This window comes from Erythrolamprus reginae, chromosome 2 (assembly GCF_031021105.1).
Source record: "Erythrolamprus reginae isolate rEryReg1 chromosome 2, rEryReg1.hap1, whole genome shotgun sequence".
NCBI classification, from domain to species: Eukaryota; Metazoa; Chordata; class Lepidosauria; order Squamata; family Dipsadidae; genus Erythrolamprus; species Erythrolamprus reginae.
Window position 1 is genome coordinate 262,469,843 of NC_091951.1, and position 19,229 is coordinate 262,489,071.

At 41.8% G+C, this 19,229-nt stretch overlaps 1 protein-coding gene across 2 annotated transcripts in view; it reads right to left on the reverse strand.

Moving 5' to 3' along the window:
• Positions 1-19,229, reverse strand: part of CNTLN (centlein) — a 243,510-nt gene that overhangs the window by 129,503 nt on the left and 94,778 nt on the right. For both annotated transcript variants that reach the window (XM_070742532.1, XM_070742531.1), the window contains exons 9-10: positions 11,422-11,595; positions 5,260-5,385 (exon numbers count right to left, since the gene is read on the reverse strand). In XM_070742532.1, the coding sequence (XP_070598633.1) occupies positions 5,260-5,385; positions 11,422-11,595 (300 nt within the window). The remainder of the gene's footprint in view (positions 1-5,259; positions 5,386-11,421; positions 11,596-19,229) is intronic.

The window sequence follows — 19,229 nt, forward strand, 5'->3', positions numbered from 1 at the left end:
GGCTGAAATTTATGCTATGCTCAAAAAGAATTCTTTGTAAAATGTTGTGCTGTTGATACATGGCACCAGAGAAATTATCTAGAATATATGAAGGCACTTCAAGTGCATGTTGGAAATGGGAACAACATGAAGAGACATTCTATCGTGCTTGGTAGGTATGTAAAAAAGATTTTAAAAATTGATACAAAGGATTTTAAAGAGTAATATTTTGATTTATTTATTTATTTATTTATTTATTTATTTATTTATTTATTTATTGGATTTGTATGCCGCCCCTCTCCAGAGACTCGGGGCGGCTAACAGCGACAATAAAACAGTGTACAATAGTAATTTGGTATTGATGATTAAAAATCAATTAATATAAAAACCAAACATACATACATACATACCATGCATAGAATTGTAAAGGCCTAGGGGGAAACAGGATCTCAATTCCCCCATGCCTGGCGGCAGAGGTGGGTTTTAAGTTGTTTACGAAAGGCAAGGAGGGTGGGGGCAGTTCTAATCTCTGGGGGGAGTTGGTTCCAGAGGGCCGGGGCCGCCACAGAGAAGGCTCTTCCCCTGGGTCCCGCCAGGCGACATTGCTTAGTTGACGGGACCCGGAGAAGATCCACTCTGTGGGACCTAACTGGTCGCTGGGATTCGTGCAGCAGAATTTGTTTGTTTGTTTAAAATATTTATATACCAACCCATCTTTTAGCCAACTCTGGGTGACTTCCCAATCGAAGATTTTAAAAACCCATATAAAATCATTTTTAAAACTATAATGCACCACTAGACAAAACATAAAGCATTAAAAATAACAAAAAACTAGTACCAATCTGTGCTAACAGGACATCTAATCTCCCAACATTTTGGGGGGGAAACTAGGTCTTTAAGGTTAAAAGGATGGAGGTCTGCTTAATATCAGGGGGCAAGATGTCCCATAGAGTAGGAATTGCCAGAGAAAAGGTATGCATCCCAGCTTTCATTTGATGACACAATGTGTTTTTTTTTTCTATAACTGATGAATAAGCAATTTAAAAAAGCCATCGGCCATCCTGCCAGCTTTCCCAGGTAAACCAGACAGGAAACAAGACTAGATGAGCTATTACTTTATCATAAGGCTATACTGTATTAACAGAATCTTGCCAAGCTGACAGGTCAACCTTACTGCCATCACTTTTAACTATCTGATCAATCAAGCTGGATCCTTCCTAAGTTTTTCTCTCTGACAACTAAGATCTTGTCATCTCCTCCCTCTATTGTCATCTCTTCCCTTTGTTCCCCAAGATCGTCCACACATTCTATTACAGTAACAACAATAACAACAAAAATGCTGGGATAAGATGATGTAACTCGATTCAACAGATTATTCCTATGTAGGATGTAGGATGAGATGTATGTTTCAAAATAAGCTGGGGACTTTTTTTCTTCATGTTGCAATTACCCTGTTTTTCGGAGTATAAGTTGTATCTTTTTCCTCCCTCAAAGAGGCTGAAAATTTGGGTGTCTCTTATACTGTATTCTGAATGTAGAGGGTTTTTTGAAGCTCTTTTTCCCAGCCCTAACTAGGTGCTAACGATCTTCCTTGCTCTTATCTTGCAGGCTTTTTCATTGTTACTCTCTCCAAAGAATGTTTTCCAGCCCTAAATCTTTGCAGGCTTGTTTTCATCTCACTCTATTTGCTCCAAATAATTTTCTTTCCAGTCCTACCTAACGAGGTGCTAATGATGTTCCCAGCTCTTACCAGTTTGCAAGCTCTTTCATTGGGATTTTCTCTAAATAAGGTTCTTTTAAGCCCTAACCAGGAGATAAAATAATGTGTTGAAGCTGACCAGACTAAGGACAATAGCCAGATGAATACCTGGTAGGCATATTTTCCCCCCTATTTTCTTTCCCAGAAACTAAGGTGCATCTTATACTCCAATGCATTTTATATTCCAAAAAATACAGTGTGTATGAAATAATAATCTGTTTATCCCCCCCATATTTATTCTTAAATATTTACATGATTGCTAGTTACATAATATATATCATGCCATTTTCTATGACTTTTAAAATTCAAAGGCTTTTATGTGACTGAATATTTGATTCCAGGCATTAGGCTGATATATATGGAAAATGTGAAAATAATCTACTTAAAATGTCAACATCTAAAACTTTTAAATGTATATGTACACATTTGTACAGATGCAGAGTAAGGATATATCGTCAAGAAAAAATAACTATGCCCTTGGACATTTTTGACATTTTCATGTTTCAACGTATCTGATCTTCATTCCAATGATATTGATAAAGGAGGTAGGAGATTACAAATATAATGCATCATTTGCGTTTTGTAATCCATTGTGTAATTTAAATAGAAGCAAAATTATTATTTATTATTTGTAAAATACTTCACATTAGAATCACATGCGCCAAATCTGGAGCAAATGCAGATGCAACATCAATGGTGAAAATTTGGTAACTGGCCTTATTGAAACTTCAGATATTTATTCTGATTTATTTATTTATTTATTTATTTATTTATTTATTTATTTGATTTGATTTGTATGCCACCCCTCTCCGAAGACTCTTTGTTCTTTGTTGATGAAATGTAAGGTATTAGCATACCTAGATCAAAAGAGGTCTCTTGGTTTTTAGAAAGAAGGTTAGAGATACCTATGCAATTAGGGAGTGATTTAAAAATATTGCCTAAGAAGTAGACATTCCACTGTCTGGAAGATCATCAAGGAGAGGAGAAGATTTCCAACAATTGCCAATTTATCCAGGCCAGACCTGGACAAAGGTCCACCAAAATTAGCATAAGAGCAGAATACAAGATGCTGGAAGAACCTCCAATTTTATCATACAATCGCCAGGTAGTTATCACTATTACTACTATCACAATGCTTGAATTAATCATTAGAAATCTGTACAAATTAAATCTACATAGAACAGAGTATGTCGGGGGAAACTTTGTTGTGTAGAAAGACTATCAGGGCAAGCTGCTCATGAAAGTCTAGGCAAAATCAAGATTTTTGGAACAATGTACTCTAAACAGATGAAGCAAAGATTTGGCCATACTACCAGTTCCACGTTTGATGAAAACCAAGGACAACCACCAGAAGAATCTTATACCAACTGTAAAGCACGATATTATAGTTTGGGACTGTTTATCTGAATTAGGACTTTGGTAGCACAACATCACAGTTTCTACTAGGAATTTTCTAGAGAGTGCTTGGGGATAATGTGAAACTATCTGTCAGAAGACTGAAGCTCATCCCAAAGTTGAGATTGGATCATGACAATGACTCTAAATATCACGTTAAATCAGCCAAAGATTGGCTAAAAAAATATAAAAGGAAGGGTTCTGGAATGGCCAAGTCAAAGTCTGGATTGAAATACTATTGAGATGCTGTGAATGGATTTAAAATGGGCAATACATGTAAAAATCCTGCAACAATTGCACAACTGGAAAAAAAAATCTGAATGGAGGAATGGGAAAGATTTCTTGTTGGTCAATATCAGAATCTGGTAGACAGTAATAAAAATAATTATTTATGGTTGTTTTACCAGTTATTAGAAAGAAATATTTAATTCCTTTTCCCATAGAAGGAAATAGCACATCTATTAATTTTTTTGTTCAATAAACTACTACAAAATTATTTTTTCATATTTTTGTTGAATGTCATCTTATATACAGTTTGACTGAAGATAAAATGTTATCTGCATATGTGTTAAAAAAGACTTTAACATGGTTTAAAAGTATTTTTTTAATAAAATTATACACAGAGACCACAGATTTTGCACTACTGAACTTGAAATAGATAGACATGTTGATTCTACTATCCATGTGGCTGGAAGAGGTGATTCAAGGCATAGGCAAAAAATGCTAATTAAACTTTACAAATGTAATTTATAACATTTGGAACAGACAAAGAAGCCCTTTGAAGAATAGACAAATTTATTTGCCCAGATCTAGATCCTACAATTATTAACTAAAACATCTCCCAAAATACTTATTTATTTATTTATTTGATTTGTATGCCGCCCCTCTCCGTAGACTCGGGGCGGCTCACAACAATAACAAGAACAATGTAAGAACAAATCTAATAATTTAAAAACACTAAAAACCCCATTATTAAAAGCAAACACACACACAAACATTCCATGTATAAACTGTATAGGCCCAGGGGCGATGTGTCAGTTCCCCCATGCCTGACAGCAGAGATGGGTCTTAAGAACTTTACGAAAGGCAAGGAGGGTGGGGGCAGTTCTAATCTCCGGGGGGAGCTGGTTCCAGAGGGTTGGGGCCGCCACAGAGAAGGCTCTTCTCCTGGGTCCCGCTAGACGATGTTGTTTAGTCGACGGGACCCGGAGAAGGCCAACTCTGTGGGACCTAACCGGTCGCTGGGATTCATGCGGCAGAAGGCAGTCCCGAAGGTTTCTGGTCCGATACCATGAAGGGCTTTATAGGTCATAACCAACACTTTGAATTGTGACTGGAAATTCATCGGCAACCAATGCAGACTGCAGAGTGTTGGTGTGACATGGGCATATCTTGGAAAGCCCATGATTGCTCTCGCAGCTGTATTCTGCACGATCTGAAGTTTCCGAACACTTTTCAAAGGTAGCCCCATGTAGAGAGCATTACAGTAGTCGAACCTCGAGGTGATGAGGGCATGAGTGACTGTGAGCAGTGAGTCCCGGTCCAGATAGGGCTGCAACTGGTGCACCAGGCGAACCTGGGCAAACGCCCCCCTCACCACAGCTGAAATATGTTTCTCTAATGTGAGCTGTGGATCGAGGAGGACGCCCAAGTTGCGGACCCTCTCTGAGGGGGTCAATAATTCCCCCCCCAGGGTTGTGGACAGACAGATGGAATTGTCCCTGGGAGGCAGGACCCACAGCCACTCCGTCTTATCCAGGTTGAGTTTGAGTCTGTTGACACCCATCCAGACCCCAACAGCCTCCAGGCACCAGCACATCACTTCCACTGCTTCATTGACTGGACATGGGGTGGAGATGTACAACTGCGTATCATCCGCATACTGATGATACCTCACCCCATGCCCTTGGATGATCTCACCCAGCAGGGTGTTGCAACATTTTGCACAAATAAAATTATACAAAGAAAAAAGATATATCTTTATGTACATAATAAAACATATATTTCACCCAATTCATTTCCAATTTCAGTGGACATGGTAATGACCCCTAAATTGTACAAATTTTGTTGTGGGTCTATTGATGTCAAGTAAAAAAAATTTTTTTTTTTTTTTTTTTAATTTTCACCTTTAGCTGTAGTATCTTTTCTAAGTTTTCAATCTTTCCTTCAGCTATTTTGAGCTTTCTGAGTTCTTCTGACTCTTTCAAAAAGCTCTTTGGGGACAGAGACCTTGAACGTTTCACAGGTGGTTTCTGGAGAATAAAACAAGGACATGGTTGAAGTGGTTGGAACGCTGGATTATGAAAGACATGCAAAATTAAAGAACAAGTAATTTTGAATACTAATAATGAATTATAAAAAAAAAAAAATCCTGCGTGGTATACCAGAGAAATAACAAGCAGAATTACCACAGCGCTACCACTAAAGGTTTCTCTGTGACTCGTTAATGAGAATATTCATTTACATTTACATTGTTTCTTTCAGAATAATGATGTCCCATTAGGGAAGACTAAAGGGTTATAGTCTCAGAAATGCAAGAAACCTCATTACAAAGGAGGGGATAGAGGCTGATCTAATTGCTCTATAAGGGTCCAAGGTTACACTTGATAGGACAACCAGAAACAAGAGGGAAAGAGTTTTTTCCCTCTGAAATAGTTTAACACACTGTGAAGTTGAAGGAACAATATGCTTGAGGAATATAAATAAAACAGACAGTAGATCTTATGCCATAATGACCATATGGTCATTAAATATAATATGCCTAACTAGAGACAAGAATATGTGTTTATATTATGTGCAGCTTCATACAGCAATCTGGAGAAAGGATGTGTGAAACTAGCACTTAAACTGGGCAACCTTCTTGCTTGTACTATGTCAAATGTTTTTATATTTAAAAACAAATAAAATATACAGATTTGTTTTACTGAATTTCAGGAACTGCGATTAGCATCTGGAACAACATTTTAATCATAATACTAATCTTAAAAGTTTTAACGATTTAATAACTTAACTGTACAAAATATGAAGTGACATTTTGCCTATGGATTTTTTTAGTTAATTAAAAAAAATTACATTCTTCCAAAAGTCATTGCATTGTTCTTTTGAATTTAAAGAAAAGGGGATGGGAGAATTTAGCTTTTAATTTGGAACAGGAAAAAAGGCAGAAAGTATAGACTTTTCGCCATGACAGAGATTCAGTCTAAAAATAAGTTTGTCTAAGAAAGCATCATGGAACATAAATGGACATATTTGGCAGGTAATCGATTGAGGAATACTTATATAGGTATTAAATATAATTCCCAGTAAATATATCCTGATAATAATGTGCAAGAGGATCTGGGAGTGAAGATGAGAATGTTTCATCAGGAAAATATTAAGACTGAATTTGAGTAAGAGGAAAGGTTATTCTTGTTAGGCTACAAGAATGATCTGGAAAAAGATGATATATTGGATATACAAATGAATCAGCTAATGTTCTCATAACTAGATATGCCCATGTCACACCAACACTCCGCAGTCTGCATTGGTTGCCGATCAGTTTCCGGTCACAATTCAAAGTGTTGGTTATGACCTATAAAGCCCTTCATGGCATCGGACCAGAATATCTATGGGACCGCCTTCTGCCGCACGAATCCCAGCGACCAGTTAGGTCCCAAAGAGTTGGCCTTCTCCGGGTCCCGTCAACTAAACAATGTCGGCTGGTGGGACCCAGGGGAAGAGCCTTCTCTGTGGCGGCCCCAACCCTCTGGAACCAGCTCCCCCCAGAGATTAGGACTACCCCAACCCTCCTTGCCTTCGTAAACTTCTTAAAACCCACCGCTGCCATCAGGCATGGGGGAATTGAGACATCTCCCCCTGGCCTGGTATGTTTGTGTGTATGTCTGCTTTTTTTATGCATGGTATGTTTGTGTGTATGTCTGCTTTTTAAATAAGGGTTTTTAGAGACTTTTTAATATTAGATTTGTGATATATTGTTCTCATTATTGTGGTGAGCCGCACCGAGTCTGCGGAAAGATGGAATGAAGAAATGCTGCCAAGGAAACTGTCAGATAAGAGGGTGTAGCCCACTGTTGCATAAATGGAAGAGAAAGAGAATCAAAAAGGACTTTCCTCAGGTTTTTAGGCTGTTAAGGAGATTTGAACTTTTAGACTTCCAAGATTATATTTATGAAGTCTTACAACAAAATAGAATTAGTTCATCTAGCCATGTTTCCTATTTGGTTTACCTGGGAAGACTGACAAACAAATAACAAAACAGAAGAGTGACTTGGACAATCCTCCTATACCAATTTACAAAGGACACATGTTAAAAGTTTTGAAAGACTTGCTTTATTGAGGTGAATGGACAAATGAAAAGAAATCAAATTCTCTATGGAATATTATTTGAAGAGTTGAAAAACCAACATTGTTAAAAATAAGGGGAAGGTAAAGTTCGTTTATTTCATCAAGATTAAAAATAATTTTATTGTTATACTGCTTATACTGTTATTTCTATGTTGTTCTATATAATCCCCATTGGACTTTTGCTTATCAGGAATGAAAGATAAAGTGTTTGTTTATAGATAAGCAATGAGATATGGGATGAAGAGCTTGTTTCTTGTATTTTAAGATAAGGTGGCAACTTGTTAAAATTGGTTATACTTCTTGTGGCTAAGGACAAAGTTCTTTCTTTTTCTTTCTTTTGCTACATTCTTTTTTCTGCATTCTCTATATTGCACTTTTTAATTATCTATATTAGTTGTTAATTGTATAATTGTAATGCTTAATAAAATTGTTTTAACATAACAAAGTAAAAAAGCAATTAGTCCTTTGCCTACATATGAAGGAGAGGAAGTTTTTTTTGTCTATAAACCAATAGGGACTAATTATTACCAGGGGACAGGGGGGAACTTTAAAAAAAACTTCCCTACAATTCAGGCTTTTAATCCCATCCACTTCATTTCAAAAGCTGTGTGGCAGTTATACAGAAAAACGTGTCTGAGAAACAAAAGGAGATATACTATACAGTGATCCCTCGATTTTCGCGATCTCGTTCTTCGCGAAACGCTATATTGCGATTTTTCCCACCCGATGACGTCACTCTCTTCCTTCCTTTCTCATCTTTCTTTCTCTCTCTCTTTCTCTATCTTGCTTCTTCCTCTCTCACACTCTCTTCCTCCCTCTCTCATCTCTTTCTTTCCTTCTCTCTCTTTCTCTATCTCTCCCCCTATTGCTGGCGGGCGGCGGGTGGGCGGCGGGCGGGCGGGCGGGGGCATCAGAGAGGAAGACCCATGGAAGGTTCCTTCGGCCACCCAGCAGCTGATCTGCTCGGCAGCGCAGCGAGGAGCCGAATCGGGGTTTCCCCTTTGCGTGGGCGGCGAGGAAACCCCGATCTTCGTCTGTTCGCTGCTGCTGCGCTCCCGAGCAGATCAGCTGCTGGGCGGCCGCAGCAGCAGCGAGCAGACGAAGATCGGGGTTTCCCCGCCGCCCACGCAAAGGGGAAACCCCGATTCGGCTCCTCGCTGCGCTGCCGAGCAGATCAGCTGCTGGGCGGCCGCAGCAGCAGCGATCAGACGAAGATCGGGGTTTCCCCGCCGCCCACGCAAAGGGGAAACCCCGATTCGGCTCCTCGCTGCGCTGCCGAGCAGATCAGCTGCTGGGCGGCCGAAGGAACCTTCCCCGGGTCTTCCCCGCCGCCCACGCAAACTCCACTATCCGCGCATGCGCGGCCATGAAAAAAAGGGCGCGCATGCACAGATGGTGTTTTTACTTCCGCAACCCTACATCGCGAAAAATCGATTATCGCAAGGGGTCTTGGAACGGAACCCTCGCGATAATCGAGGGATCACTGTATTTAATATTTAACAGAAGTAACTATAGTTCTGCACAAGAGCACCTTGGAGGCCAACAATGTTACTACTTGTGCACAAGAACAAAAGAACCACCTTCTTCTGAATATAGAACACTGAAGTGACCCTTCCCAGTATTCATCTCCAAGAAGCGAAAGATGACAGGCTAGATAAAGCTTTGTGGGACAAGAAAGTCATTTTTGAATCTCTACAGACTGGATCTGAAGACCTCCTAGGTCACATTCAGCTCATAAATTTCAGAGTTTTATTATCCATAATTATTATTATTCATTGCATTTTATATTACCAAATTCCCAAAGATTCTACATGATCTACATGAGCATCAAGAGTTCTATTATTATGTAATTGCATTGCAGAACAATTTTTCCAAGTCAATTTGCTATACTGAAATGTCACTTTATAAAATGGCATCAACACCTATAACAAATTTGGTATTTACAAATGCCCATTTAAGAGTAGATAGACAGATACATCAAGTCCAAATTCTGAAGCACTTAAAAAGTAATGGTTTTATTTTTGTCCATCTTGAAATTGAAATTTCAGGCGATCTAACCTTACCCTCAAACTGTTAGGACCGTTTCCTATCTTTACTCTTTCATAAGAGGTTTTTAAGACCCTTTTTGAACTGTAAATAGATAGGCCAGTCGGAAGATGGCAAATCATTCCATAATTTATTTATTTATTAGATTTGTATGCCGTCCCTCTCCGTAGACCATTATGGATCCCACAATGGAAAAGGTAGAATTTGCTGGTGTTATATCAGATGGAACCTGCATCCAAAGTGCCTCACTACACTCTTAAGAGTATGAGATGATCTATATAGCAAGGGGTGATCTTGGGTCTAAACCAGTGATGGCGAACCTATGGCACGGATGCCGCAGGTGGCACGTGGAGCCATATCTGCTGGCATGCGAGCCGTCGCCCTAGCTCATCTCCAACGTGCATGTGTGTGCCGGTCAGCTGATTTTTGGCTCGCAAAAAGGCTCTGGGAAGGCGTTTTTGGCTTCTGGAGAGCCTCTTGGGGAATGGGGAGGGCGTTTTTACCACCGGGCCAGATTACCTCAGGGACCGCCTTCTGCTGCACGAATCCCAGCAACCAGTCAGGTCCCACAGAGTGGGTCTTCTCCAGGTCCCGTCAACCAAACAATGTCGCTTGGCGGGACCCAGAGGAAGAGCCTTCTCTGTGGTGGCCCCGGCCCTCTGGAACCAACTCCCCCCAGAGATTAGAATTGCCCCCACCCTCCTTGCCTTTCAAAAGTTGCTTAAAACCCACCTCTGCCGCCAGGCATGGGGGGACTGAGATATACTTGCCCCCTAGGCCTTTACAATTTTATGCATGGTATGTCTGTATGTATGATTGGTTTTTATATATAATGGGCTTTTAACTGTTTTTAGTATTGGATTTTGCTATATACTGTTTTATTGTTGTTGTTAGCCGCCCCGATTCTGCGGAGAGGGGCGGCATACAAATCCAATAAATAAATAAATAAATTAATCCTCTGGCTCCTGGGAAACCTTTGGAGCTTGGGGAGGGCAAAACACGAGCCTAGAAGAAGACCTCCAGTGGGGGGGGGCAGGCAGGAGAAGCTGTTTTTGCCCTCCCCAGGCATTGAATTATGGGTGTGGGCACTCACGCAGGTGCAACAGTGCGTGCACATGCTCTTTTGGCACCCGAGGAAAAAAAGGTTCGCCAACACTGGTCTAAACATGTGTGAAGTTTTATGTACCAACGTCAGCATCTTAAATTTGACCCAGAAAAGCAAGTGGCAGTCAAGGTAGCAATCTCAATGCAGAAAATATATTACTTCTCACAATTATACTATCTTTTTTTATTTGAATTATGTTTGAGTATCAGGTCTCAGCAGACACTTTAATAGAATGTATTGTTGCATTATTTGTGCTCTGATTAATGATGCAGTGAAACAAGGCATAAGCTTTCAAAGCAGAATTAAAAAAAATTTCTAAGAAACAAAATAAATGTAAAATTACTGCCTTTAGAACCGGTAATTAATTCTAAAAGTAAAGTAACATCATTTGTATAAACTCCTAACTCAGCATTTTCACTAATTACAAACTTTTAAATCCAAACTTGATTTCTTTAACTTAACCTCAGATTTATCTATTTGGAAAAAACAGACAACAAACATTATCAAATAATAAATATTCATCTAAGAATTCTACAAAGAATTGAACTTTTAAATAATTTCATTAAATTAACAATCCTTTATCCAGTGTTTAATAAGGTAAAACTTCCTACTCCCAAAAGTTATTTTAACAAGTCTTTGGCAGATAATAAAAACAGTCTTCGATAAAGCTTCCAGAATTATAAGTAGCATTGACAGTTATTAAAACTGTTATTATCCGAGTCCCAGAACAAAATGTCAAACTTTGCCAACCTCATTTTGACACAAATACACAAGGCAATAAATGCTTTCCTACCTTGTATTTTTTCCCAGCTCTTGTACTATTGCAATCCAAGAAATCTCTACTGCAAAGACTATGATTTGCCAATGAACGATTTGTTCTTTTCAATTTTTTTTGCAAAAGCTCTATTTCAGTCTTTTGAGACATTACAAGATATTTGAGCTCTGTTAAAGAATACTGTTGGAATTCCTAGAAAATGGAAATACAATACCTTAGAATATCAATAGTTAAAATCTATATAAATCAATAGTTGGAGTGGCATTTGCAATGACATCATGTTTGCATGTTAATTAAGTAAATTTAAATAACAAAAGCCAATTGTTTATATAAAAGACTGAGAATCAAGTGGAAGAAATTAGACCCATACTAATACAGTGATACCTCTACTTACGAACACCTCTACTGACGAACTTTTCGAGATAGAAACCCAGTGTTTAAGATTTTTTTTGCCTCTACTTCCGAACCATTTTCACCTTATGAACCTGAGCCCAGGTCCATGAGCTCTCTTACTGCACATGCACTCTCTTACTGCCCCGCCATGGGGATTTCCCTTTGTTTGCTACCCCCGCTGGGATTCCCCGCCTCCGGAGTGCCAACGCCGACTGTTGCCAGCCAAAATGGCGGAAGGAGAAGCAGAAGCGTGCCCTCCTCCTCCTCCTCCTATTGATCCGCTCCCGATGGAACAAACAAGTGAAAAGGCTGCTGGGAATGAAAGCACACGTGAGCGGGCAGGGAGAAGAAGGAGGAGGCAGAATGAACGCCAGCAGCCGGGACCACAATGCTCTCCCCCAGAACCAATTCTGCAGCAGGACCTCCCCTTCCTAACTGCCTGGGTGGGTCTCTTCCACCTTCCTTGGCTTCCGAGGCACTTTAAAGGCTTTTAGAAAGGGGAGAAGAAAAAGGGGGCGGAATGAAAGCCGGCAGCCAGGACCACAACGCTGTCCCGCAGAACCAATTCTGCAGCAGAACCTCCCCTTCCTCACTGCCTGGGTGGGTCTTTTCCCCCTCCTTTGGCTTCCGAGGCACTTTAATGGCTTCTTCCACAAATAGCTGTGCAGGCCCTCCCACCCGGCCTACCGTGTTTCCCCGAAAGTAAGACAGTGTCTTACTTTCTTTTTACCCCCAAAAGCCCCACTACGTCTTACTTTCGGGGTATGTCTTACATTGGAAAGGAGGCGGGCGAAGGAGGGCGCAGCTCCGGCCGCTCGCCTCGGAGCCGGTCGCCCTCGCTGGCCGCTTGCAGCCGAGCCACCGGCGCCACCGCCTCTTCCCTTGCCGAGGCTCGGCTGCAAGCGGCCAGCGAGGCCGACCGGCTCTGAGGCGAGCGGCTGGAGCTGCGCCCTCCTTCGCCCGCCTCCTTTCCGGCAGCTCCCCACGCGCCCCTCGCCTCGCCGCAGCGCCAGCGCCTCTTCCCCTGCCTCGCTGGCCGCTTGCAGCCGAGCCTCGGCAGGGGAAGAGGCGGTGGCGCCGCGGCGAGCTGCCGGAAAGGAGGCGGGCGAAGGAGGGCGCAGCTCCGGCCGCTCGCCTCGGAGCCGGTCGGCCTCGCTGGCCGCTTGCAGCCGAGCCTCGGCAGGGGAAGAGGCGGTGGCGCCGCGGCGAGGCGAAGGCAAGGGGCACGCGGGGAGCTGGAAGCGACGTCATCGCCCCCCCCCCCCGCCAATACCCCCGTGTTTCCCCGAAAGTAAGACATATGTCTTACTTTCGGGATACGGCTTATATTAGCCGACCCCCCTGAAACCCCTGATACGTCTTACAATCGGGGGTGTCTTACTATCGGGGAAACAGGGTATATGGAAGCCAGGCTGAGGGGAAACCCCACCGGCAGCTGCGCTCGGTGTGGGAGAAGAGCTTGGGGTCTTCCTGGCCCACGTGAGGAACTAGAAGGATGCCCCGTGGGACAGGGTGGGGAGAGCTGGGCGGAGGAGGAGGGTGGCTCTGAAGCTGATGGAAGAGGGGGGGAAAGAGATGCATTTAGGAGGGGGGGGTCCCGGAACTCTGCTCTCTTTTCCGTTCTCAGCCAGGCAGTTAGGAAGGGGAAGTCACGCTGCAGATTTGGCTCTGGGGGACAGCACCGTGGTCACGGCTGCCAGCGTTCATTCTGCCTCCTCCTCCTTCTCCCCACCCTACAAGTGCCAGTAAACTTCCACTTCAAACTTTCCCAAAGTCAGCCACCCAGAGTCAGTGCAACAAGTCCACAAACTAAAGCCAATAGTCACCAGAGCTGATTCATAAGACTAGGAGGAAGGTTGAGGTCCAAAAGCAAGGGGCAAAGTCCACAAGGGAAGATCCATAGTCCACATAGGACAAGGTCAGAGTACATAGGGAAAACACGATCCAAATCATATTTTACAAAGGCCAGGGAAGTGCCCAAGTCAAATAATTGTTTCTGACAAAGACACTTTCCCCCTGACCTCTGATTAAGACAGCTCAACCAGGTGTTTCTTGTGAGGAGTAAGGTGTCTTCCTGGCCAGCAGCCTCACTGAACTCCCTCGAGCTTCCCTTTCCCCCACTCTTCATGCCCTTGGATCAGATGAGGGAAGCAGCTCTTCCTCATTAAAAGGGTTCTGCTGCTTGTCATCACCACTGTCTGTCTGCTGCCAATCCTCTCCTGCGTTTGTGAGAGCAGGCAGATTTATCTCCTCCAATGGTCCTGGAACAGCATCGTCCTCAGCCCTGGACTCTCCAGACATTCCACAGGAGATGTGCCATCCAAATGGTCCAGAATGCAACCATGCCTGCTGTCATAGAGGTACCCCGGTACACCCATATAACACCTATGCTCTGAGAGCTGCACTGGCTTCCTATTAGTCTCCAGGCACAATCCAAGGTGTTGGTTATTACCTATAAAGCCCTACATGGCTCAGGACCAGACTATTTACAGGACCGGCTCTTGGCGCATACCTCCCAAAGACCAATAAAAGCACACAGAGTTGGCTTCCTTCCGGTCCCATCCACTAAGCAATGCTGCAAGGGAGAGCCTTGTCTTTTGCTGCCCCAGCTCTATGGAATTAACTCCCTCCCCCAATGTCCGTACTGCTCCCACCATACTGGCCTTCCACAAGGCCACTAAGACCTGGCTTTGCCGGCAGGCCTGTGAGCCGTGAATTAACAACTATCATGGCCAAATCGTTTGAATGTTTAGAATATATGTTGTTGTGATTGCTTAATTTATGGGGTTTATAATTAGGGTTTTATAATTTTTTAGATTTAAATTTGACTTCTTTTTATCGTTTTGTATTTATATTGTTGTTGTAAGCCGCCCTGAGTCTTTCGGGATTGGGCGGCATAGAAGTCGAATTAAACAAACAAACAAAGCCCTGTTGATGATCCTGGTTCCAACTCTGACAAACCAGAATTCAATGGGGCTATGACACAAGCTGAACGTTGCCTCATAGCATTCTGAAAACCTGTTAAGATCTGGTTATTTCTGAGGCCTTTTGAAGGTAAGTCACTGTTGGGAACACCGCCATGAAAACTTGGGTTAGTGTTTAGTAAGAGATAATTATTTTTATTGGTTCACTATATTATATATGTTGCTTTGACGGAAACCATTTAGAATCTTATTCATTCATTCGTTCATTCATTCAATCATTTATTCAATTGATATAATCTCCCATCTCAAACAAGTGACTCTCTGGGTATCAAACAATCATAAAAGCAATTAAACCAATTAAAACACAATACAACAAGAAAATTAATATTTTCATTAAACTTTATGGAAAACTGCACGTTAATTATCAGGTGTAAAAGGGATGCCTTCTTCTCATCATAGAGAAACATGAGACAAATGCCACTTTACAGAAATAACTTTGTTGGTATGTAAACTAAACAGAAACACAATTGGATTTAGTTTTTTTAACCTATGGCTTTCAGTTATAATCATATTAATATCAGGTAACAGCATTTCAGATCCCCTATGGTTAATACTCATAGCGGCTGCCCAGCACTTTCTAGCTCTTTGTTCCAGATGGCTCTTGCCTTCTTCAGGAACTTCAACCTTTCTTTAGGATCAAGTGCTTCATCCCAACACAAGTGCTGACAGTAACTGCCAAGAAAGTGCTCCCTAAGCACAGTTTTCTGCTAGATTTTTCACTTCTACAAAACTGTTTAAAGAAAAGGATGGCAGGTTTATTGGACCATTCCCTGTAACAGCACAGATCAAACCTATGACTTTGTTGGCAGTTAAAATACATTCAGTTTTCCAACATTTTCTTTTTTCTCTCCATTGCCATCTTGAAGAATGGAAGGAAGAACTTTGGAGATGGAACTTACCTGGATTCCTTGTATCGGGGGGAAAACAGGCAGATAGGGCTGTCTGAATCCCAAGTTTGGTTTACTGACTAAAGTGCTGACTAGCAAATGGGACACCTTCAGTACCAGTCTACCCATAGACATGTGACTTTGGGTCAATCACTCTCAGCCCAACCCAATAACTACCAACTCACATGGTAGTTATTGTAAAGAAACTAAGAGGCAGGAGACTGAATATGTATGCCACTCCGAGTTCACCCAAAACAAAGGCAGAATAAAAATCTAATAAATAAACCAACAAATAAATGTAGCATTTATATGACATTCTTGCATATTTCCTTTCAGTGTTCTGTTCACCATATTTCCACAAATTAAAGCTACTTGATTGGTCTTCTATATCTGCTACCCATGAGTAGTTCTCAGAGGAAGGGAACAGATTTCCTAGGGGTAGGGAAGTTGTACAAATAATGACTTAGCATATTGTGATCTTTCCTTCCTGATACTTTTTGCGCTTGGCTAGATAAAACTCTGGCTAGATAAAACTATGGGACTTAAATATTCAAATTGATAATAGTCTCACTTAATTTCTAGTATTCAAATATGGTTAAAATTAGGCTGCATCTTCTATTGGATGCTTTTAATTCTGCATTTTGACGAACTTCTTACTCGCTGGACAGGTTTGGCTGTATGCAAAGATATCGATTAACATTGACTTGGCAGGTTGTAGCCTTTCCTCGCTGACACTTTCTAACCTTTGTACCTAACTATTCAAATGGGCAGAGCCATCTCAATCTTGGACTACTTCTATATTGTGTTTTAATATCCCATATGTCCTTCCCAGGAGACTTATGTTTAATTTTGGCATGAATTGGCTGCTACCCATAAGAACAATAACCAACAGACACCTATGTGAAAACCACACTCATGCTCAGATATAGAAGCTGAGTGTGCATCACACGTATAATTGTCGCCTCGAGAAGGGTGTCATAGAAATATAAATAGATAGATAGATAGATAGATAGATAGATAGATAGATAGATAGATAGGTAGGTAGGTAGGTAGGTAGGTAGGTAGGTAGGCAGGCAGGCAGGCAGGCAGGCAGGCAGGCAGGCAGGCAGGCAGGCAGGCAGGCAGGCAGGCAGGCAGGCAGGCAGGCAGACAGACAGACAGACAGACAGACAGACAGACAGACAGACGGACGGACGGACGGACGGACAGACAGACAGACAGACAGACAGATAAATTGCCCATTATAAACCCAATGCTGATATAGCCCCAGTTATCACTAATTTTAATTACTTCTGTGATTATAAGATTACTGCTCTCACGATGTGTATTTCTTTGCCAGAAACCTCTAAAAAGATTGCAAATTTTTTATCAATAGCTATGGCTTTTATAAAGCACTGTTTCGGTTTTCAATTTTTTTTCCTTTTATTGATTGTATTTGAGAAGCTGTCTTTGGAACATACTGCTACCAGAGACGACATCTTATTTATTTATTTATTTATTGGATTTGTATGCCGCCCCTCTCCAGAGACTCGGGGCGGCTAACAGCGACAATAAAACAGTGTACAATAGTAATTTGGTATTGATGATTAAAAATCAATTAATATAAAAACCAAACATACATACATACATACATACATATCATGCATAGAATTGTAAAGGCCTAGGGGGAAAGAGGATCTCAATTCCCCCATGCCTGGTGGCAGAGGTGGGTTTTAAGTTGTTTACGAAAGGCAAGGAGGGTGGGGGCCGTTCTAATCTCTGGGGGGAGTTGGTTCCAGAGGGCTGGGGCCGCCACAGAGAAGGCTCTTCTCCTGGGTCCCACCAGGCGACATTGCTGTGGGACCTAACTGGTCGCTGGGATTCATGCAGCAGAAGGCGGTCCCTGTCACCTTCCAGGAGAATATTAAAACTTAACTCTTTTGGCTGACATGGGGGCTCTGATAAAGATGCTCTACAATGATTAATGGAGTAAGACAGAAGATGCCACCCTTATCCGCTTGGTTTTTCATGGAAAGGTAAAGGTATAGGAGTCCCTGCAGGTTTTACTCTGCTAGTTTTAACCAATTTTAGGGGATGGTGATCATCTCTGTTCCTTTAAGCCACTGATGACGAACCTATGGCACATGGAACCATATCTGAGGGCACACGAGGCATTGCCCTATGTCAGCTCCAGCACGCCAGTTGATTTCTGGCCTTCTTTTCGGTTGTTTTCGCTCTCCCCAGATTTTAGGAAAGCCTCCTGAAGTCTGGGGACGGTGAAAAACAGCCAAAGAGACCTACCGGAAGTCCAGAGGTTTCAGTGAGGCCTGTGCATTTGCGCAGGCGGGCAGCGGGGGGGGGGGAGTGTTATGCAAATGCACGGTGGAGGGCATTGCATTATGGGTGTGGGCACGCATGCACATACTATTGCATGTGCAGGCATCCTTTTGGCACCTGCCATCACTGCTTTAAGTCATTGAGCCAGCCTAAAAAGACAGAAGGGACAAAAATCCCAAAGATCTGTAGGTCAGCGGTTCAAATCTCATCACCGGCTCAAGGTTGACTCAGCCTTCCATCCTTCCAAGGTGGGTAAAATGAGGACTCGGATTGTGGGAGCGATATGCTGGCTCTGTTAAAAAGTGCTATTGCTAACACGTTGTAAGCCGCCCTGAGTCTAAGGAGAAGGGAGGCATAAAAATCGAATAAAATAAAATAAAATAAAATAAAATAAAATAAAATAAATAAATAAATAAATATTTTCTCATTTTTGTAACACTAAGTCAGAGCTAGGAGGCCTGATAGAAGACAGTTCATCAAATACAATAAATAAATCAAAGGCAATCAAAGGAGACGCATAGTATCCTACAGCATGTATGACCAGGAAGGTGGAGGAGAAGTGATACTTTAAAGACTTGGAGAGAGGGGGAAAAAGACAAATGTGAAAAAGAGGTGGCATAAGAACTGAATTCAATGAGGCAACAGCCAGTACTCTTCAGGTTAGAACAGAGCAATATATAAATATCTCTGAGCACAAGGTCAATAAGCCCAAAATGCCACATTCATTCAGAAAAATAACAAGAAAAGGAATAGAAATCTCTTTTCTCTGTAGAAGGCCATTCGTCTTTTTATGAATGGCTTCCTTCTTGACTGCAATAAAGTATCTTTAGTATCCAAATACGACTTCTGTCATGTAAGTTAATAGTTGAAAAACAGGTTAGGATTTGGAGAGCTGAGAATGTCCTGCTGTGAAATCTCAAAAGTAGGAGGTGTCGTGTAACGGTACAAATATTGACAAATGAATCAAGGCTGGGAAAGAGTAAATGACAAATTTAAGTGTACTGTACATGAATTCCATAAATCTGGGACACAGTGGAAAGACTTGGGAGACTCCAGACACTAACTGCTTTTCAGGCAGCAATTACTCCACTGCCTCTATTAATTGCTTTTCTATTGTTATATAGTCATAATCTACAGCTTACATTCTAGCAGACTGGCTAATTTCTTCACCCTTCTGTCATTAATTCTTTATTGCCATCTACCTTCCGTCTTCAGATCTTTTGCAATGGCAATCTAACCCTCCTAA